This window comes from Geotrypetes seraphini, chromosome 6 (assembly GCF_902459505.1).
Source record: "Geotrypetes seraphini chromosome 6, aGeoSer1.1, whole genome shotgun sequence".
Classification (NCBI taxonomy): domain Eukaryota; kingdom Metazoa; phylum Chordata; class Amphibia; order Gymnophiona; family Dermophiidae; genus Geotrypetes; species Geotrypetes seraphini.
Window position 1 is genome coordinate 88,883,137 of NC_047089.1, and position 23,982 is coordinate 88,907,118.

General features: G+C 42.1%; 1 protein-coding gene across 12 annotated transcripts in view; it reads right to left on the reverse strand.

Annotated features, from left to right (window-relative positions):
* Window positions 1-1,826: 1,826 nt before the first annotated feature.
* Window positions 1,827-23,982, reverse strand: part of LMO7 (LIM domain 7) — a 444,867-nt gene continuing 422,711 nt past the window's right edge. For 10 of the 12 annotated variants that reach the window (XM_033950181.1, XM_033950180.1, XM_033950179.1 and 7 more), the window contains 5 exons: window positions 21,023-21,233; window positions 18,998-19,273; window positions 16,489-16,597; window positions 13,879-13,981; window positions 1,827-2,602 (listed from right to left, as the gene is read on the reverse strand). In XM_033950181.1, the coding sequence (XP_033806072.1) occupies window positions 2,580-2,602; window positions 13,879-13,981; window positions 16,489-16,597; window positions 18,998-19,273; window positions 21,023-21,233 (722 nt within the window). In that variant the 3' untranslated portion in view covers window positions 1,827-2,579. The remainder of the gene's footprint in view (window positions 2,603-13,878; window positions 13,982-16,488; window positions 16,598-18,997; window positions 19,274-21,022; window positions 21,234-23,982) is intronic. The other 2 variants (XM_033950178.1, XM_033950185.1) reach the window with 2 other exon arrangements.

Below are 23,982 nucleotides of genomic sequence, written 5' to 3' on the forward strand. Positions count from 1 at the left end.
CTCCTCACACTCACTTGGCCTGAGTTGCCATCCTAGCTTCTCGGACCCAATTAACTGCCTGGATTGCCCTCTCGCTGTTCAAGCGAGGAAGTGCCAATGCTCATATTTCAGGCTGGTCCCTCCATTCAAGAAAGGTCCCATTTACCATCATGGGGTAGGAGCCCTCACTTTAGTATCCTAGCCCCATTCCTAAACATGGCCCCACCCCTACCTTTGTGGCCCTGGGGGTCATCCCCTTGTGCCTGATGTTGCTGCCGTCCCAAGGTCAGCGCTCGCTACCTGAAAAATCTAGTGGGGCAGGTGTTCGTTTCCCTTGGCGTGATTAAAAATGGCCATGCTAGGGGAGTTGGATCCCATTCGAGCCCAGGATGCTCCTTCCATGCCCCTCTCCCAATTTCCGCAATTGGTCCTTGCCACCCTGGACCTTTCCCTGCCTTATCCTTTTTCTTCTTTCTGACCCACCTGCCCTTCCTCCCAATCTGCACACAGTTCCCAGCGAGTGCCCCCCCCCCCTTTGTGGCCGGCCTTCACTGATTGCTCCTGCTGGGTCCTTACTGATCAATGAACTAGAGATGGAAATAACTAGAGTATAACTTTTTGTCATCAGCAAATTTAATCAAGTCATGAGAGAATTGTGAAAATTGCAAGAGAACTTGCTAGATTAGACATCGAAATGGCAGATGTTTAATGTGAGCAAGTGCAAAGTGATACATGTGGGGAAAAAAGAACCTGAACTATAGCTACATAATGCAGGGTTTGACGGTAGGAGTCATTGCACAGAAAAAGTATCTAGATGTCATAGTTGAAGATACATTGAACCCCTTAGCTCAGTGTGCAGCTCACCCTTGATTCTGACAATGCCACTTTTGCTCTTCCTTGTCATTAATATAGATAGATAAAAACTTATTTGTTCCCTAATTTTACTGTATTGGCTATTTTTTCATTCCATTGACTTCATGACTACTTTTTCCTAGAAATTGTTGCTCATCTTCCTCCTTCTGCAATCTCTTGTGGTTAATGAATGCTTCCCCCCTTACCTTTTCATATGCTTCTTTTGAAAAACTATAGCAACCTCTTTCCTCTTATGTACTTTAAGAACAAAAAGGCTTGATGCCCCTTAGTGGGTGTGAGGTTGAGGGGTTCCTAAAAGTTGCTAGTTCTAACAGTGTAGAGCTGTCCTTATTGGGTGGTCATAGAGGAATCACTGTGAGGTGCAAGGCATGGTAAGTGCTACCCTAAAAAATTGGCTTGCCACTCAACCAAAACCAGACACTACCATTGTCAGGCTAGGACTAAAGCCCTGGTGCTGGTTGCAGAGATCTCTCTTTTCACTACTGCAGCTGTGAGGCTACACATAGTCCTGGCGATCATCTTTGACTGCCTCATCACTTTCCAACCAGGTATCAGTCTGAACATCAGCTCAATGGACTGACCATGGTAGGCTGAACATTTGGCCTATAAATTCCAATATGTAAATACCAACTCTCCAACCTCCCCACCCCTTCTTATTTTTGTCTAACCTATCAACCCTTTTGCCACACTATTCCTCTTAGCTGTGTTAAACATACCCAAAATAGACTAAAAGTGTTGTCTCTCCTCCACCTCAACTGGTGGGCCTTCATATATTAGGAATGAGTCCTTTAAATAGCTACCTATTCTGGTTAAGGGGACAGGAATCAGATTTGTTTCATCAAAGGAATCATTCAAGGGACTAATAATTAACGATTAGCATAGTCAAGATAATCATGGCACTTAGCATGGAAAATTTTTACAGCTTGAAAATTCTTACTTGGTAGTGAATTAAAGACAATGAAAGCAATTTAGTTGCAACCTCAGTATTTTATTTACAGTTCAATTCATCAGGCCAAAATAGATGCTTAGCTTCTATTTTGGTACAAACATTTTTAAACAGCAGCCAGATTTTTCAAAAGCAAATATGTGAAAATATCTTTTCTTTAATGGATCCCCTTGAGCCAGTTTCTGAAAAGTGAGCATGACTTGCAAAATATTAAGCCTCCACCCAACAGCCATACATTTTTTTAAATTTAATTTAAAAAAGGCACTACATACATAGAGAAATCAGAATAGACAGCAAATATGTTTGAGTGCAGTTATACAATTTTATGACAGTACAGAATTTACATTTGCAGAGTACATGAACATTAAAGACAGCAATTGCAAAATATGTTTACGTTAACTCTTTCAATACTGCTCCCTTAAAGAGCATTTTTTAAACAAAATACCCTCTAGAAGACCTCTGGAAATGCCAAGTGCTAAACTGGCCTCAAAAATATTTTGAGGTCATTTTTGATAAAATGGTGTTCTCAGGCTTCAAAATTCAGAAAAGTGAATACTGCAATCTCCCCTCTCCCCACCCGAGAGATCTCATTATCTTGATTTCCATCTCATAAATAATAATTCAAACAAGAAAAACATAACATTCAAATGAAAGAATACTAGGCAATCAGATAACCAAAACAGTCATACAGACCACACGAGTACGATACATTTATAAATCTGCAACTGCAGAAATCTCCTCTTCTGTGATTTGCAGCAGTGGATCTGCAATCACAGCCCCATCACATGGAAGTTGGTTGCTGAGCTGTTGAATGAAAGGAGGACAAAATGTTACTCATTTCGATGTTAATGATCATTACCTGTTCACACAGTACAGTTGCAAAATAACTTTGAATTCCAAATTGGAGCGCAAAGGCATGCCATTTCTTACAGACAAATGCAACCTGGGATCAAGAACAGTAACAGGTAAGTTATAAGGGGCATATTGTTTTGAGCCATAAGTTATGCACCCACTTCAAGGCATTTTAGACATTTATGCATCAATATGGCCACATCCACATATAAATTACCTTTGGCACAAATATGCACATATAATTGGCACAAATATGCACTTTGAAAGGATGGTGTTTTCTCCATCAGTAGACGTGCATAGGGTAGAGTTTGGGCGGAACATGGGTGAAGCACACAAATTAAAAAACATAATTTATGCACACAACTGAAATACTGGTATGGATACTTTATACTAGCCCTAGATCTAGTGTAATGTCTACACCTGCCACTTATGCTAGCATTTATAAAGTAGGTGCTTACTTCTCTTTACAAAATAAGTATCACGTAAGCATCTTAAATAGCTCTTTAAAGGCTATTTCCCTCCTTATAAAATTACCCCCCTTAGAGCCATATTCTATACATAATATCTGAAAAAAAATCAGCACTGACTAGTAAGATGCTAGGCCCAATTCTATAAAAGTTTCAAGCACTTTACAAAATCACACTTAGCGCCAGTGTGTCATATAACCTTTAGGCTCACCTACTACGGCCAATTAAAACCAGGCCTAAATGCCTGCACCTAAGTTGTGCGTTGATCTATAACAATGCGTATAACTTCTAGGAACGCCCCAACCTACCCCTGGCCACACACCCTTTTTAAATTTGAGCACTGCAACTGGCACAAACTTTTTATAGAATCGTGCTCCGAGTTGTGCACGTAACTTTTAATTAGTCCCAATTAGCATCATTTGTGAGTTAATTGTCAATTATCAGTGCTGATTAGACCAATTAATCAAATAAGCTTTGCGTACACATTGGCTATGTGTGCTAATGAGCGTGCACAACTTTAGGCACCATATGCAGAATTGGGGGGGTTGTGTCTTAATAGGACACTATTCCTTTCAGGTTGGCATCTGGAACACCCCCCCTAAGCGCATCCTCCTGAACTCCCTGTCATACCAATCCTTCAGAAAATCCCTGAAGACCCACCTATTCAACAAGTTTATCGGACCCTAAGAAACCAGCCCACCTATCATCCGTACTCTATCCTCCTCCATTCTCTCCTCCCATACCTGCTCAGTCCCCCTTCCCCCCCCCCAACTTATACTGTAACCTCCCTGCTCTCTTCTCTTGCATTGATACCTGCGGTATCCACACTGTATTTCCACTTTACTGTATACCGCCTTGAACTGAAAAGGTATGACGGGATATAAATAAAGCTATTATTATAATTACTAGTGTTTTAGCCCGTTACATTTGTTACAGTAACGGGTGCTAGAATAGCCCCACCTATACCCTGACCCCACCCATGCCCCGCCTCTATCATGCCCGGACCCTGCCTCCCACTGATCTCAGTCCCACCACCTCACCTTTCACCATTTCCTTTGTACCCTTTTGGCCTTCCTGACAGGGTCTTTACTTACCCGAGGCGGCGGCAGCAGTCCTGATGTACCAACCTTTCCTCCCTCAGTGCCCCAAAGCAGCAGTGGTCCTTCCATTTCCATCTCTCCCTTTCCCCCTTTCACACCCTCTACCATCTCTCTCTGACCCTGTTTCACCTCTTTTGCCATCTTTCCCTTTCCTGTCCCCCTCTGTCCTTCCCCAAGACCATCTCTCTCTCCTGCCCCCTCCACAATCTCCCTATCCCCTACCATCTCTCCTGGTCCCCCCTAGAAGCCCCTCTGTCCTCCTCATCCATCTGTCTCTCTCCCCTCACCTCCTGCCTCTGCGGAGCTCTCCCAGCTCCTCCTCCAGCCAGGCTTCAGCCATCTTCCGCCGCGGCCTGCAGCCGCCACAGCCGACATCCGCCTCGGGGGATTCTCGCGCATGCGCACTCCTACCTGCGGTGCCCTACAGTGCATGGAAAACGGGAGCACGCAGGTGGGAGTGCGCATGCATTTAGAAATTTGACTAAAATGTTTGCAAATATTTTTCAACTGTTTCATCAGTGAAAATCAAATGAAAGTCATCTCACTCAGAACTCAGCCATACCTCAATTAATTCACAAGAAAAAAAAAAGCAAGAGGTTTAATTAAATTAAGAGCTCATTCTGTGCATATTAAAATCTCATGCATTCATAATGTAGCCACAGGATTTACACTTGATCTCAACACACTAGAGAGAGCTGGAAAACAATCAGCTGAGGACAAATTTCTTTTGTGGATCAAATGACAAAATGTGACCATCTCTGGGAAGGTGAATAAAGTAGCGGATCCAAAATGTTGAAAGTGGCCAATTTTGTGTGTCATGGGTTCAAAAGCAGTCTGAAAAAGTTACATGTTTAAACTAGAATGACACAGGGACCAAGTTTGTCCCCATCCCTGCCCCCGCAAGCTCCGTTTCCACAGACTCTGTTCTCATTTGCACAAGTCTCAAACACTTATGATATTATATTTAAATGAACAATATTCTGCACAACTGTTTATAAATCACAAATACAGCCTTCCATTTCAATCTGGCTTTGGTACAACCTTCCCAAAGATTTGGTTGTCTGTGTTTTTATATCATCTAGGACAGGGGTGGGCAACTCCGGTCCTCGAGGGCCGGAATCCAGTCGGGTTTTCAGGATTTCCTCAATGATTATGCATGAGATCTATTTGTATGCACTGCTTTCAATGCATATTCATTGGGGAAATCCTGAAAACCCAACTGGATTCCGGCCCACCCCTGATATAGGAAGATAGTTGGACTGTGTAGTGGATGGACAGAAAAGTTATTTATTAAATTTTGGAAATACTCTGAAACCAGCAACAATGCGACCATCGTTAGAGGATCGGTAAGTTTAGTGAATCTAGGCCTAAGTCCCCTTGCTGATTTTTGTGAAATGCAAAGTTGTAGCTATTGTGCTACATTTTGATGATCATAAGATTTTTTTTCTGGGCACACATTTGTTAATATGCATTAAAAAAAATTTTAGAGGGAGTTTTTGGACCAATGGGAAAAAAAAGTTGGCCTGTCAGAATTACAAAAGTCAGTCCCGTGATCTAAAGTTTTTTCTCCTCTCTAAGGGGACCCTTTTACCATATGGTGGTAAAAAGTGGCCTTAGCGTGTCTTCCTTACATGGGTCATGCCTTTTCTAAATGATGGGCCTTCCCCTTTCCATTGCATCCTGGGATGCACTGGGAGATTCTAAAGCCATTTTTACCACAGGGCTAAAATGGCAGTGTTTTCTATTTTCTCTATTAACGACCATGTGCTAATTTTCCCATTAGCACGTCAGCGCCTACACTGCCACCTATTTTGTACTTGGTAAGGGCTCACATGGTAACCAATTCGTAAAGGACATGTTTATTTGCCACCTCCAGGCCCAACCCAGTGCAAAAGAAATCTATTTTGTAGCACATGTGTAGCATGCTACTCCCAAAACTACTGCGGGATGCCTGAGCACACCTAACAGGAAGGCATTTTAGGCTGTGTTAAGCATGCATTAGTGCTTACTGCGGTTTATTAAAAGGGTCCCTAAGTGAATTTATGTTTTGAATTAGAAGAGACATTCTCTGTTTATAAGGCAAAGTCTAGCTTAATGGAAAATGTTTAAGCCAATTAAGCCGAGCAAATCATGAAGCCTTAAAAACTATTTATCATGAAAAAATATTGCCATGAAAAAAAAGGGAAATAAGATTATTATGATAATGTTTGGGATTCAGCATAAAAAGAAGATAGATTAGTGACATACCTGTAGACACACTGGGTTAAAATCTGGAGCATGATGCCCAAGTGAAGTAAAACAGCATTTATTTTTTATCTATATATATTAACTGGATAGTTTCTTATTTGAATTGTTTTAGAATTGTTTTAAACTCAATTTTAATATTTGTTAAGTCAGGCACCTTGTTTTCTCTTTGTTTGATTTGTATTTTGTTTTATGGTTTTTACATTTTTTCCTTTTGCTTCCATTAGCGCTCTCCCCTCCATCTTGATTCGCTGCCGCATAGCGGCGGCCCGCTGGACACGCCTACCGACCAGCCGGTACATGATTACAAATACTTCCTCACTTGCGGCACATGCCGCAAAGGCGCGCGCCAAAGGAGCGCGAACAAGGAGCAGGTCCTGCTCCTTAATGCGCTCCTTTGTGCGCAACTTTGGGTGCAAAGCTCGAGGAACCTATGGTACTTCCCCATTATTTTTTATTCTCATTTACCGTATTTTCGCGGATATAACGCGCGCGTTATACGTGATTTTACGTACCGCGCATACCCCTCGCGCGTTATATGCCTGAGCGCGGTATACAAAAGTTTTTAAACATAGTTCCCACCCCGCCCGACGCCCGATTCACCCCCCCAGCAGGACCGCTCGCACCCCCACCCCGAACGACCGCTCGCACGCGCTCCCACCCGCACCCGCATCCACGATCGGAGCAAGAGGGAGCCCAAGCCCTCTTGCCCGGCCGACTCCCCGACGTCCGATACATCCCCCCCCCCCCGGCAGGACCACTCGCACCCTCACCCCGAAGGACCGCCGACTCCCCAACAATATCGGGCCAGGAGGGAGCCCAAACCCTCCTGGCCACGGCGACCCCCTAACCCCACCCCGCACTACATTACGGGCAGGAGGGATCCCAGGCCCTCCTGCCCTCGACGCAAACCCCCTCCCCCCAACGACCGCCCCCCCCCAAGAACCTCCGCCCGTCCCCCAGCCGACCCGCGACCCCCCTGGCCGACCCCCACGACACCCCCACCCACCTTCCCCGTACTTTGTGTAGTTGGGCCAGAAGGGAGCCCAAACCCTCCTGGCCACGGCGACCCCCTAACCCCACCCCGCACTACATTACGGGCAGGAGGGATCCCAGGCCCTCCTGCCCTCGACGCAAACCCCCCTCCCTCCAACGACCGCCCCCCCCCCAAGAACCTCCGACCGACCCGCGACCCCCCTGGCCGACCCCCCCACCCCCCTTCCCCGTACCTTTGGAAGTTGGCCGGACAGACGGGAGCCAAACCCGCCTGTCCGGCAGGCAGCCAACGAAGGAATGAGGCCGGATTGGCCCATCCGTTCTAAAGCTCCGCCTACTGGTGGGGCCTAAGGCGCGTGGGCCAATCAGAATAGGCCCTGGAGCCTTAGGTCCCACCTGGGGGCGCGGCCTGAGGCACATGGGCCAAACCCGACCATGTGTCTCAGGCCGCGCCCCCAGGTGGGACCTAAGGCTCCAGGGCCTATTCTGATTGGCCCACGCGCCTTAGGCCCCACCAGTAGGCGGAGCTTTAGGACGGATGGGCCAATCCGGCCTCATTCCTTCGTTGGCTGCCTGCCGGACAGGCGGGTTTGGCTCCCGTCTGTCCGGCCAACTTCCAAAGGTACGGGGAAGGGGGGTGGGGGGGTCGGCCAGGGGGGTCGCGGGTCGGTCGGAGGTTCTTGGGGGGGGGGCGGTCGTTGGAGGGAGGGGGGTTTGCGTCGAGGGCAGGAGGGCCTGGGATCCCTCCTGCCCGTAATGTAGTGCGGGGTGAGGTTAGGGGGTCGCCGTGGCCAGGAGGGTTTGGGCTCCCTTCTGGCCCAACTACACAAAGTACGGGGAAGGCGGGTGGGGGTGTCGTGGGGGTCGGCCAGGGGGGTCGCGGGTCGGCTGGGGGACGGGCGGAGGTTCTTGGGGGGGGCGGTCGTTGGGGGGAGGGGGTTTGCGTCGAGGGCAGGAGGGCCTGGGATCCCTCCTGCCCGTAATGTAGTGCGGGGTGGGGTTAGGGGGTCGCCGTGGCCAGGAGGATTTGGGCTCCCTCCTGGCCCAATATTGTCGGGGAGTCGGCGGTCCTTCGGGGTGGGGGTGCGAGTGGTCCTGCCGAGGGGGAAGAAGAATCGGACGTCGAGGGGGGGCATCAGGCTTTCAGGATGGGGACAGGACTTCAAGGGGGGACAGGCAGACCTTCAAGGGGGGACAGGACTTCAAGGGGGACAGGCACGGAGAGGCGGGGCAGTGCACCGAAGGTCAGGGCGGGTGAACGGTGAGTCGGGGCAACCAGAGGAGAGTCGGGGCAGTGCACCGAAAGTCAGGGTGAGTCGGGGCAACCAGAGGAGAGTCGGGGCAGTGCACCGAAAGTCAGGGTGAGTCGGGGCAACCAGATGAGAGTCGGGGAGGGCGAAAGGAGAGTCGGGGTGGCCAGAGGAGAGTCGGGGAGAGCGAAAGGAGAGTCGGGGTGGCCAGAGGAGAGTCGGGCAGCATGCGCGTTATATGCCTGAGCGCGGTATAGAAAAGTTTTTGTACATATCATCGTGATTTCTGCGCGCTATACCCCTGTGCGCGTTTTACAATGGTGCGCGTTATATCCGCGAAAATACGGTAATTATATCTATGATAGTCGCTTCTATATTTTCCTTCGGTAAATCTCTCTCTAAAGTTTTGCCGTTTTTAATAGTACTCTATTACTTAATAGTTTTAAACATTATAATGGAATCCAAGTCTTTTCCAATACCTACTCATTGGGGCCGCAGACCCTCCCCAGTAGCTTCTACAACAATCTATAAGCCTCCGACCCGGATCTTTTTAGATAAAAAGAACACCGCAAATAACTCAGCTGTCCCCCCAAATAATTCTCTTAATATTGCTATGATCAATGTCCGTTCACTGTGTAGCAAACATCATGTAATCAAGGATTTGATAATAGAACATTCTTTAGACATTCTCTGTATTACAGAGACATGGCTCTCAGAGGGAGATGAGGCCTATCTCTCCTATGCCAGTCCTTCAGGTTACAACTTCAATTATAATCACCGAATCGGAAAGAAAGGTGGAGGTTTAGCTATAATTTTTAAAACAAGTTTATCTCTAGTAGTAGAATCCTCTCTAACTAATAACAATATTATCGAATCTCTTCAAGTTAAAGTTAACTCAAAACCTAAAATAGATCTACTATTATTATACATCCCTCCTCCAATTAACCAATCAGTGGTAACTCATTTATTATCCATAATTTCTGACTTCTCTACTACATCACAAATGTCTCTACTTTTAGGTGACTTCAATGTTTACTTTGACGATACCTCTAATTCAATTACATCTGATCTCTTAACTCATATTGATGATCTTAGTTTAGAAATACTAAATTCAGACCCAACTCATATCCATGGTCACACTTTAGATGCGATTCTTGTTCCTAGTATATTAAGTTCCAACTTCTCTCAACCTACTTCACTTCAAGTCCCCTGGTCAGATCATTAACTGATTCAAACCAATTTATCATTTCCACCTTTTAATGCTGCATATCATGCCCCCAAAACTATTACAGTAAGAGACTTTCAACACACAGATCATTCACTTGTTTCAACTACATTTGCCATAGACTCCGAAAAATTTAGTTCAGAACCTCTAATTGAACAAGTAACCATGTGGAACAAGGCTTGCAAATCTTTATTAGACAAGATAGCACCGCTTGTAACTAGGAAAATTTCCTCAAAAAAACAAAGAAACCCATGGTTTAATGCTTCTTTAGGCCTCTTAAAAAAACAAACACTTTCAGCTGAACATAAATGGCGATCCAAACCTACCCAGGAAAATTTAGATAACTATAACAAACAATCACAATACTATCGACAATCAATTAATAATACTAAGAAACAATACTACGCGAACAAAATTTCTAATACTAATAACTCATCAGCCTTGTTCAAAATTCTTAAACAACTAACTACTTTCAAAAATAAAAAATTAACTTTGACCGATGAAACTCCAACAGCTCAAGCTTTAGCTAATTATTTTCAAGAAAAAATAAATCTGATCAGATCAAAATTCACTAATAAAATATCCACAAGTACCAACTTATCCAGCCCTTCAACAAACGACAATATGATATCTAGGTCCCAGACATTTCACACCACATTATCAAATTTTCTACTGCCATCTCTGAAAGCCATAGAAAACACTTTACAATGCATCAACATTAAAGGCTCCAAACTAGAGCCCATCCCTCCATTTTTTTTGAAATGTCACTTTACAGTTTTTGGGCCATATATTCTTCAAATTATCCACACCTGTTTATCTACAGCCAATATCCCGCCAGTCTGGAAACATTCTATCATTTCTCCTATTATCAAAGACCCAAAAAATAATCTGAATAATTGCTCTAACTATCGACCAATTGCAAATCTTCCTTTTCTGTCTAAATTAACTGAAAAAATTGTATTTCAACAATTGGCCGATTTTGTCGAAAAAACACACGTACTTCACCCTAATCAAACTGGTTTCCGTATAAACCATTCTACAGAGTACTCATTACTTGGTCTCACTACATCCATAAATTATTATCTTGACCACCATAAATCTGTTCTTTTAATTTCTTTAGATCTTGCTGCAGCGTTTGACACCATTGATCATCAACTCTTATTACAACGTCTTTTTTCTATAGGTGTAGCTGATCAAGCCCTAGAATGGTTTCATTCTTATTTTTCCGAAAGAGCCTCTACAGTTCAATTCAATAATTCAAAATCAAAACCCTTTCATTCTAACTTTGGTATCCCACAAGGTTCTATCTTATCACCTTTATTATTCAATGTTTACTTGGCCCCTCTTTTGACTCTCTGTCAATCAATAGGATTTACGGTGTACGCTTATGCGGATGATCTCCAACTATTGCACCCTATTGAACCAACTAACCAATACGAGATCCAGGCAATCAATCATAAACTAAGTAAAGTTCATGACTGGTTAAACAGCAATAAGCTTTCATTAAGTATTTCAAAAACTAATATTCTCTTATTCCCCGGAAAAGAAGGAGCACAACTAATTTCTCCAGTCATCATCGATAATATCTCACTCTCACCAATTACAACTACAAAAATTTTAGGGGTCCTTATTGATAATAAGCTAACATTTCGTCCACAAATAAGCGCAATGGTTAAAAACTGCTTTTATAAATTAAGAATGATTCGATCATTGGCCCCCCTTCTTGATATTAGTTCCCTCAACGTTCTGATCCACTCGCTTGTAATATCAAAAATAGATTATTATAATTCGCTGTTAAAAGGAATTTATCACAAGGACTTAAAACGCTTGCAGCTCATTCAAAATACGGCCATTAAGATAATCTCGGGAGCCTCAAAATATGATCACGTTACCCCTCTGCTTAAAAATGCCCACTGGTTGCCTATTTCACATAGGGTAACGTACAAAATCGCCCTTCTGACATTCAAAACTATGCAGACTAATTCCCCAGCTTTCATTGACAGAGTTCTGATCCCATACGACCCTCCGAGATCTTTAAGATCTATATCCCAATTCAATCTTAATATTCCTTCGTTAAAAATTATTGGCACACGCCGCACCTCAATTTTTTCCGTGACAGCCCCTACTATCTGGAATGCCCTTCCACTTTACTTAAAAATGGGAAAAAACTTAAAAAATTTTAAAAGCAACTTAAAATGCTTTCTTTTTAAAGATGCTTTTAACTGAAGTACTGTATTTTAGAGTTTAATTTAATCAGTTCTTTTTTTTTTTTCTAATTATTCCTAATCCTTTTGTGTTTACCTTAAACGTTTCTCTCATTTACTATATCAATTGTATTTCTCCCCCCTTCCCAACTTGTGTCCAATGTAACTGTCCATTGTTCGTTTGTCGATAATAATCTAGTAAGTATCGTTGTTAGCCTTGTAGTTCATAGAAAGTATGTTTTAACTATTACATTGTTTGTTGAAATGTTATTTTATACTTTGTACAACGCTTTGTAGAACCGAGAAAGCGTTTAATCAAAAACTAAATAAACAATAAACAAACAACAATATGTATGTTCCAGCATAACTCTGAAATGCATAAACAGATTTCAACCAAACTTGGTATACATAACAATTACTATCTGGGAACAAACACTGCAGGGGTGGGAAGGGGATGATGTAAAGAATGATCGAAAAAGGCAGATATTGCTTTGACCAATTGTGTGAAACTTGGGAAATGATGTCACACTGTGCTGTGCTGTCATTGCTGTAATAATGCCTCCAAAGAAACGTAATGTAATTGGCTAAGTTTTCAAAGCTATATCTAGAGCTTCAGAGACATACAGTCCAGCATCATAAGGCCTGACTACAGGATGTGAAAAAGAGAGCTGCTACATCTGCAGAGGTACCCAACCTTTTGCCTTCCCTGGGATGAATTGTCCGAAAAAATTTTTTCTGGGACCATGCAAACGCTGCAGCAAGACAGAGGAGGGAGCCAGCAAGATGGTAAACACCTAGGGGCAGCAGAGGAAAACACTGCATCGCCCTCGACCGGGGCTGCACAAAATACTTCATGGGGCCGCATGCGGCTCTTGGACCGCAGGTTAGACATCCCTCATCTACAGCTTCATAGACAGTACAACAGCGTGAGGCCTGACTACAGGATATGAAAGATAAGTGTCTAATCCATAGTTTTCAGGCTTGCTGAGACAGAGAGGGCCATTCTTGCTGCTGAGATTGGGATATCTGGAAATGGGATATCCGGGCAACGCCGGGTGATCAGCTAGTTTTAGATAAAAGGCAGCATAGATACCCATGTGCTTTTATTTAAAAAGCTCATTCAATGAACCCTAAAACTGCAGAAACACTCTCACACAACTTTACACCTGCACCAAATGTTGAAATGTGTGTGTGCACTCACCAAAGATAATTCTTATAAATCAACTAAATGCCTATTTAACAACTATTTTATAAAGACCTGTGTTTTTATAATATAGCCTCATAACATGCAGTGATCACCGGTATATGCACCCAGGCACATTTACATCTGCTCCAGAGCTGCTGTTAATGAATGTTTGTGAAGTATGTGTGTGTGGTCATCAATTTTGTAAAGTAGGAATACAGTACACTCTTGTCAATGCTCCATCTCTAAAACACACCTACTTTGGGGTTGCACACAAGCAGGCATGAACATTCTCCACACCTAGGTACATAATCCCTAAAATAATTTTATTAGAGCCCTTTCTGTGGATACAACAGTTCACCCACACACAATAGTAAACAAATATTACTCCTTATACATGTTCATGCAGATTTCATAAAACATGCATATATATTCCTAGGTAATTCCATGTAATTCCTAGGTGCTGTTTCTAAATATAAACCTGCTTTCTATGTGGGAAATAAACTGTACAAAGTTAACCCCTCAACGTACGTTATTGTTTTTGATTCTACATCCTTACCTTTAAATTTAATGTAGCACTTGTTGCAGTATAGCTCATTATTTCGGATTCGGACTTCGGCTCCAGACTGTGAACCTCCGAGGTCAGAGTCGCATGCAATGCACTGTGTGAAACAAGGAGGTTACAATGCAAGTCCACAAACAGAATACAGAAAATGCACAAAGCAGTTGATAGTAAAGCTAGCCAATACTGTACTTTGAACCCAGGAAGCAGAAGCTACAAGTATGCAGTATGATTAGTCAATACAAGCTGCCAAAAGACTAGTATACTTATCTCCCATTATGAAGTTAAGAAAAGATTAAAAGCCATTTGTTAGGTTGAGAGAGGCAGAGGTTAGAGCATACTAGAAGCAAAGATTAGTCAATGCAATCATGTTCTTGCCTCTTAAGACATAAAAAGGAGAAAAGACATATTAATGAAAATCATTTGGCACTGTCATTTGAGTGTGGCGCTGAAGACTGCATGCAACATTGTTTGCCTCCAGTACCTACGGGTAAGTCTATCCCACATGCAGGGCTTTCTTTTACCTGCAGAGGAGTGCTTTTACGATCAGTGGGTTTACCTCAATTTGCAAAACTGTATGGTAGCCAAAGTGTATGGTTGAATGGCATTCTGGTTAATATTTATAAACAGAAAGAATGGAAGAAATCTATAAAAATAGTTTCCTCTTTGAAACTTTAGGGCGTCTCAAATACAGAAATTTAAAAAGGGCATGAGAGTGATGGGTGGCCCTTGAAAGCATTTGTCAAGATACTAGATTTAAAGATATTTCTAATAACCAGTAGCTAATTTACATACTGTCTTCCCAGCAATTATTCACTAACCAAAAAAATGAGCATTTAAGACTAATGGCTGTCATCTATACTACAGTAGAATTCACTTTAGACTCCTGCTTGCACCTCTTTTGTAAAACATTAATTTTAAGAGTTGAAATATTGAGCTTTTGAAGCAATTGCATTGCCATCGGCATTGGATCTCCACTGTCTTGTTCCGAGTTTAGTGCACTACGACACTTATAAGATGGCAAGCTCAATAGAGACTGTGTGGTTAAGTCACAGCCTCTCAAATCCTCAGCTAGTGGAGAATAGGATTATTGTGCTCTAGGATGTAGGTTGGAAAAAAAATTTAAGTCTATATAGAACATCCTGTTGCTCATAAACTCTTCAGTAATAATCAAAGAATTTAATAGTGGTCGCCTAGGTGAAGAGAACAAGTAGATACCACTTTCGGGCTTAGTTTATAAAAACAGACACCAAAGTGTAAAATACCTGTACACAAATCAGGGGTAACAGGATTAGGTGTACAGTACCCACACTTGCCTCGTATGTATAAAAAAATCTTTATAAACATTATCTCCATAAAGTAATGCTTACGTTCTGATTTTCAAAATATCTAGTCATCTTAGATTTTCCAAAACCAAGTATTGTCCTGAATACCTAAATTCAGATCCATAGCAAGGGGAAGGATCAGGTGAATAAATTTAGATGGTGTACTAATATCTAACTAACTTAGAAAAAAAAAAAACACCACAGCAACCCTAAATACATATTACTATAAAGTAATTTAGGAGCTTAATTTTAGCTAAACCCAAGGCATCTAAATTTTGCCTTAACTAGCGTTCCTAAATTGAAGGGCTCAGTGTTTGACTAAAACCTGGCCTCTGCTTCTTTAAATATCATTAAGGTAGTTAATGAACTATATCAAAGAAACTTCAGCTATCTTAATTTTGGCCATGTTCTGAAATGTTAAATTTGTCATTGGTGTGTTTAGGACAATTGCAAAAGGGTATGTTATACTACAAATAGATCTTAAAGTTGATGAAGTTAAGAACTGAGTAATTTATTGTAAACTGAGGTATGAGGGGCCGGTGAAAGGTTCTCAGCCCAACCAAGAAGAGAATGATGTGGAAGCATGAAACTTACAAGTTATTCCACACTTTTCTCGATACTTTTTGTTTCAATGATATGAAATGAAGTGTCGAGAAAGTGTGGAATAACTTGAAAGTTTCATGCTTCCACATCATTCTCTTCTTGGTTGGGCTGAGAGCTTTTCAGCAGCCCCTCGTATGAATATGTGAAGATATTTTGTGAATATTTGTGGGGCTATTGAAGACTGAATGACTGCATTTAGAAAAATGTTTAAGGCTAATGAAAAAAAAGTTACCCACAGCATTAAAAAAAAAAAAAAGTACTCTGATGTTCTTTTTCTCTCCTCTTACAATATATCATTGAGCTTGATCAATTGATGAGATTCATTTGTCTTCTAGAACAGTGGTAAGACAATTCCGGTCCTCGAGAGCCACAGGCAGGTCAGGTTTTCAGGATATTCACAATGAATATGTATGAGATGGATTTGTATGCACCGCCTCCTTAAAATGCAAATCTATCTCATGCATATTAATTGTGGATATTCTGAAAACCTGACCTGCCTGCCTACCCCTGTTCCAAAATTAAGCAAGGTTTATATTTTGATTGGATTGATACTATAGATGGGACTGCTGCAAGGAGTTAGAGAATTAACAGCTGATTAGCAAAGTGCCCGCAACCACAATTTTCTGTAGCCATGCATGCACAGGAGCCATCTCTTCATGGTGATCTTCTCAACTCTCACCTTAAAACAATGCAAATGGAAACAAAGATCGAGAGATTCGATGATCATAGCTGCTCCTTTACCCAGACTGTTATTACAGTAAGAGCATAATTTCTTCCCACTGACCGACCTAGATATAGAATGAGATTGTGACTGGAGGGATTCCAAACCTAGAACGGGTAAAACATCTGAAAGACTAAAGATCCCACATGCTCCGTGTCATGACTATATGACAGAAAAAGAACCTTGAAGCAAAATTATGCACAACAGAGTAGGTGGGAAGGTAGTCTTCAAAAAAAAGTGAAAAGGTACTGAAATTAGCAATTCATTATTAATACATTTTAGATTTTTACCAAATGTCTCATCAGTAATAAATAAGAAAAGTTCAAATATCCTGGCCAAGTTACAGACCCAGGGTGAACACCACCACTAGGTAACATAGTAAATGATGGCAGATAAAGACCCAAGCGGTCCATCCAATCTGCCCAACCATACAAGTTCCATAAATTAATTTAGTTTAAATGGTCCTTTTTCTTAGATATTACTGGGCCAGAACCCAGAGCCCTGCCCAGTAGTGTGCTTAAGTTTCATCTACTGGAGTCTCCATCAAAGCTCACTCCAACCCATGTTAACCATCGTAACCCTCCCCAGCCCGTCCTCAACTGAATGCCCATATATGGGACACAGGCCGTGCAAGCCTGCCCAGTACTGGCCTTAGTTCCTTCAATGTATACCCATTATTTTCTGATTAGAGACATCCGCTTAGAGTGGCAAAATTTGGAGGCAGCACTGAAGCCTCAGTCAGCTTGTTAAAGCAGCTTCACTGCTGCCAATGCAGGCTTTGAGTATTTGTGTGTGCTTAAAGCCTGGGGACCTCACCCCCCCTTTGAACTAATTGCTGTGTAGCAGCCACTTTATTTGATTGGATGAGTATTCAGCTGCCATGGTCAGAATTTTTTTGTTTGTTTGGTTTTATTTTAATAAAACACCTGCCAGAGCAACTAAAATCCAGATATTCTGCATTGCTATCCAGATAATTACCAGAATTACTCATGCTCCACTCACATACTATCCGAATAACTCTGGGTGATCAGTAATGATTTTCAGTAGCACTATCCAGATAGTGCCACTCAAAATCAGTAGAAAGACTTGGCCAAAGGCTCTTATTCAAACAGCAGGTGCTGCTCTTTGGATAACTGCCTTGAAACACTGGATGTGGCTTTTTTTAAAAATAATCAGGTATTGCTTTGTGGAGTGGAAGAGTAGCCTGATGGCTAGAGCAGCGGGCTGAGAACAGGGAAGCCTAGTTCAAATCCCACATGTTCCTTGTGACCTTGGTCATCACTTAACCCTCCATTGCCTCAGGTCCAAACTTAGGAGTCCTTTTATTAAGTGCACTAACAGATTTAACATATGCTAATGAATTAGGGTACATTAATTAACATGTAGCCAATAGGTATACAATGGGCTGTGCAGCATTCAGCATACACTAATCAATTTTACACCTTAGTAAAAAGGACCCCTTAGATTGTAAACTCTCTAGGGTCAGGAAAATACCTACTGTATCTGAATATTATTCATCTTGAGCTATAGCTGACAAGGTGCAAGCCAAATCCAAAATCCATTCCTTTTCCCTTCCCCTTTAACAAAATAGAGCTTACAGAAAAGCCTTATGAGCATAAATCAAAGATGCAGTTCATATTTGCTGAGTTTGTAGGTTAAATTTAACACCTATATTCACTGACTCCATAGTAACAAAAAAAAAAAAAAAAAAGCAGGCACTAGGGTCATAGGAATGATTTCCTTCTAGAAGCTGAATCATAAGCAGTTGATGGTATCTCCTGAAATGTGTCTCTCCATTCCACTGCAATTATTTTTTTTTAAGTGCCATAGACAAAAAATAGGCCATAAAATACAGTACTTCCCTGAAATTCACAGGGGTTCTGTTCCAGGAACCCCCGCGAATCTTGAAAAACCACGAATACGTTTTTTTGTGGGGGAGACTGGAGAGAGCAGCTGGAGCACCGGCGAGTGAAGGTAATCACTCGCTGTATGCTCCATCTGCCTCTTCCTGCACTAAAATCGGGCCTTACCAATCAGGAGCTGCTTTGACACGCAACTCCTGATTGGCAAGACCCGACTTTAGTGCAGGAAGAGGCAGTCAGAGCATACAGCGAGTGATTTCCTTCACTCGCCGGTGCTCCGGCTTCTCTCTCCGGCCTCTCCAGCTGTCCTCTTCTGGTCGGCGGTCGCAGTCGGAATATACCGCGAATGACTGGGACCACGAACCGCCGACTACAAATGACCAGGGAACACTGTATATCATTAAGTACTGTATTCTTGACAGGGCACTGTGCACATGTTTTCCAAAAGGTCAAGAGTTTGAATCTGTTTTCTCTACCTGCTTTTTTGAGAAGCAACAATGCCATCAACTCAAAAAATGCAGTAAAAGTATGGTGGGATATCAGGAAGAGCACTAAAAATTTAGTTAGCGGTAGTTCTCTTCACACCAAAGGTAATAGCTGCCTACCAGTTACGCTGTGGAGGGCTTGATTGAGAGGCACATGTGGGTGACTGGGCACGTAGCGAGTTCGATGTAGTTGAAGTAGTGTGGGATAGAGATGTTCTGGTTGAGCCAGTTGAAGGTAAACTGGAGGATGGATTTTGCATGTAGGAACGGCTAGAAGTGGATCCTACTTGAGAAGGCTGGCTTAAGTCTTGACTAGCTGACAACCGATTTATACTAGGTGACTGTCGCCATGAATTTGTTCTGAAAGAAGAGTCAAGGCTGTCTAATGATTCTCCCCTAAAAAACAAGAGAATTTTTAAAAATAAGGACTTTTATATATATTTAACAGAACCCAATTTTTAATCTATTACACACACTTAATATACTGCCTTTAATGTCCAAAGGCAGAGTATAGCAGTTTGCAATGCCTATATAAACAAAAAAGAAAGAGCAAAAAAATTAAGCAAGAGAGGGAGGAGACTAAAGGTGAGAGATAGGAGGTAGAAGGCAGCAGTTCCATAAAGGCAGCATGCAGAAATGCCTCAAATTCCAGTTGAACAGTCAGGTCTTGACCGCTTGTTGAATTTGGGGAAAAACATTTCTGCTTTCAGAGGATTTAGACTGGAGACTATAAAAAAAAACCCATTTGTTTATATTATCTAATGATAATATTTCTAGAAGAGATAATGGTTCATGACAGGATGATCTAGAACAGGGGTGTCCAATCTTTTGGCTTCCCTGGGCCGCACTGGCCGAAAAAAATGTTTCTGGGGCTGCACAAATGCACAAACGCTGCAGCAAGACAGAGGAGGGAGCCGGCAAGATGGTATACACCCGGGGGCAGCAGAGAAAAAAACACTGCATCACCCTCGACCGGGGCCGCACAAAATACTTCACGGGGCTGCATGCGGCCCTCGGGCTGCAGGTTGGACACCCTTGATCTAGAAGCTTGCTAATACCACAAGAGTTGTAAGCATCGCTGAAATTATGAACAATCACACCACTAATAAGATGATTTCATATCTTAAAAGTAGAAATGCTTGCAGTACTGAACATAAAAAAACATCCTGTCCTTTATTTCAGTCTTTCATTCCCACAGTACAATGAGTATTTATTTTATGAATACAGACCTAGCCATTGTCCATTCAACATGAACAAGGAATCAAGATTTGTATGAATCCTGAAGAACAGTACTACTCCAAAGGAAAATGGCAGACAAGCGTACAAGATGCAGGCTATGTTTATTATATCAATTATTGATTGCGGTTAATATTACCACCTTTTAACAAACCAAGGGACTCAACAAGGTCCATGTTTCGGTTAACACACCTCTCATTTGCTTTGTAGCAAGTTTATACAGATACCTCTGGTCAGCGATTACCTCGATTCACACAGGCTCATGTTTATTTTTGTTTGCGGTTTAAAATTGACACCTTGTCAACCTGGGACCCCTGATGAAGACATGTTAATCAAAACCTTGATTTGTTAAAAGGTGGTAATATTAACCGCAAGTAATAATTGATATAATAAACGGAGCTTGCATCTTGTACACTTGTCTGCTGTTTTCCTTTGTTTTCGTTTGTGCTGTTTCTTCCTCACTGCAGATTGTGTTGGATTTTCTTTTTTGAACAGTACTCCTCCTCCATCAACATAAGATATGCAACAGTTGTCCTGAACAACTTGTATGAGTTTGTCTACACTGTATGGGCTTCATTAATCAGACATGCTTTGCTTGCCCACAGTTCAAAAACTATTATACTGTATATGAGACACAGAATATTATCTCACTTGTTGAACTTATTCAGGTATCAGAAGGCTATATACAACTGATTATCCAAAACTATATGCATTCAGCACCATATTCACCATAAATTTAATTTTATTTAAGACTATTTACAAACCGTCATCCTTCAGCGTGCTTCAGCTACTACAATCTTGAAAGGCACATTAAGTTTGTTATCCGCATTCCAAGGTAAAGTTTTGCTAATGAAATTCTCTTAGCTGCAAGGCAAAATTCCAGAACTATCACGTTCAACATGACTGTACCTTCTCATTGTGTCGGGCAAGCTGCGTGCATCCTTATTAACACTAGAACTACGCTGCCTGATCCAGCTGTTGTCATTGTGCAGTGAAGTGGTCTTCCTCATTTCCAGAATAATCCGTTGTCTGTCTGACTCTGCCGACTTCTGGTCTTTCTGGGAACCCCTCTGCGAATCACCTAGATTCCAAGTATGATCGGAATACCTGCTGCTTCCTACTTTAGGAAAAGGATATGCATTGAAGACATGGTACAGATTGAGCAAAAGTGTTAAGTCAACATTTTTCCTAACGCCTATGAAACCATTTGCTTATGACCGGTGATGCAACACAAGTAGTTTCATCCATTAATATTATAGATTGGAACATTAGTATGATTTAGGCAAGAATGAAGGTCCACATTTCTATTAAGTTCAGAAATCTTAACATTAATTTAAACCAACCAAGCCAGAGACCCAACACTATAGCAGACTCTCACAGTTGGAGGAAGGGAGGGGGTTTATCGGGTCAGGACTGGCTACCGTTGCTGCTTCAAGAGCTGGAGGAAAGGAGGGGGGTTATCGGGTCAGGACTGGCTGCCGCTTCTTCAGGAACTGGAGAAAGGAAGGGGGTTATCGGGTTAGGACTGGCTGCTGCTGGAGGGAGGATGATTTTTTTTTTTTTTTAAATCAGTTGAGAATACCGGTTGGTTGAGTACCAATTAACTAGGATTCTATTGTATGTTCCAAAACATGAGATAACTTATATGACATTAAGATGAAACTTGCAGTCAAATTTGTCACATTAAAACTAAGGAGGTTGTTTTAGATGCATCTCTACATGTAAATAGCAGCATAGAAATTAGGAAATGGCAATTTCCGAAATACTCCATTTATTCTTGGAGATTCACACCATGCAGAAGATCAAGGAAGCAGGATACACATTTATGGGAAATTTTGCCAGTTTTACACTAGCTCAAAGGTGTGGAACAGGGTTTTACATAAGAGTGATTAATTGAACAGGTGAGTTCAAAGCCTGAAGTATATATTTTTTTTTTTTTTCAAAAATAGGTTCATACCAGAAACAAACAGCTTTTATAGATCACATATCCTAAGGCTAAGTTTGCACTAAAAGGCATGTATTGGTATGAAATATATTTCTTTTTTTTTTCTCTGAATATCAAATTACATTAACTAGAATTCTCAAAGCAAAACTTGCATTTATCCATAAAACAGCTTTTCATACTTAACAGGTTCTAGAACTCATTTCAATTCTTCTTTGTCTATTTCTGCTTTCAAATGAAGGAAAATAAAACCTATAGCCTCTGCTTAAATCAGCAGCACTGACATTATGTTTAGATTTGTAAAATGCAACGGCTACACAAATGTCCACACTTCCACACAAATGATGATTTTGCAATTTCAAATGTAAATGTAGACACTTAGGCCTGGATATACTAAAGATACCGATTGGATTGCTGTTAGCTGATTCTTTGGCTAATTCTGGACAAGTGATTGATGCACTACCAAGTTTGCATGTAAAGGATTTGCACAGAGGTGCAAATCATTTGCATGCAAACCCGACAGATTAATTGCTCAGTGAGAGATTGACACTTGCTCTGAGTCCTAACAGCAGTGAGAGGGGAAGCAGCCTCCTGTCACTGCTGTTAGGATTTCTATCTTTTTTTTTATGGCACAGATGTTGTGCATGTGTTACACACACACAATCTTCCCCATTAAAAAAAAAAAAGACAAGAAAAGAGCCCCCATGCGCTGATGGCCTTCCCCAATGAACCCCACAAACTGGCACCGTGACCCCCTCCATGGCAGTGAAAATGACAGAAGGGATGCCCACTCCCTCCTGCTAACAGATGCTCCCCCATACCCTCCCCTCTACGTTGGGAGCTAGAGGGAAACATGGTCCCTTCAGTTCTGAGTCCCGCCCGTCAAAAATGATGGGCTATCCCCTCTCCAGTGCACCATGTGATACATTTTTTAAAAATTTATTTTATTTATTTATTTATTCAGTTTTCTATACATAGTAACCTAACATAGTAGATGACGGTAGATAAAGACCCGAATGGTCCATCCAGTCTGCCCAACCTGATTCAATTTAAATTTTTTAAATTTTTTCTTCTTAGCTATTTCTGGGCAAAAATCTAAAGCTCTACTGGTACTATGCTTGGGTTCCAACTGCCAAAATCTCTGTTAAAATCTACTCCATCCCATCTAAACCCTCCCAGCCATTGAAGCCCTCTCCAGCCCATCCTCCCCCAATCGGCCATATACAGATACAGACCGTGCAAGTCTGCCCAGTACTGGCCTTAGTTCAATATTTCATATTGATTTCTGATTCTAGATCCTCAGTGTTAATCCCACGCTTTTTTTAACTCAGTCACCGTTTTCCTCTCCACCACCTCTCTCGGGAGCGCATTCCAGGCATCCATCACCCTCTCCGTAAAGTAGAATTTCCTAACATTGCCCCTGAATCTACCACCCCTCAACCTCAAATTATGTTCTCTGGTTTTACCATTTTCCTTTCTCTGGAAAAGATTTTGTTCTACGTTAATACCCTTCAAGTATTTGAACATCTGAATCATATTTCCCCTGTCCCTCCTTTCCTCTAGGGTATACATATTCAGGGCTTCCAGTCTCTCCTCATATGTCTTCTGGCGCAAGCTTCCTATCATTGGGCCCTCCTCTGGACTGTTTCAAGTCTTTTTACGTCCTTCGCCAGATACAGTCTCCAAAACTGAACACAATACTCCAAGTGGGGCCTTACCAATGACCTGTACAGGGGCATCAACACCTTCTTCCTTCTACTGGCTATGCCTCTCTTTATACAGCCCAGCATCCTTCTGGCAGCAGCCACTGCCTTGTCGCACTGTTTTTTTGCCTTTAGATCTTCGGACACTATCACCCCAAGATCCCCCTCCCCGTCCGTGCATATCAGCTTCTCACCTCCCAGCATATACGGTTCCATCCGATTAT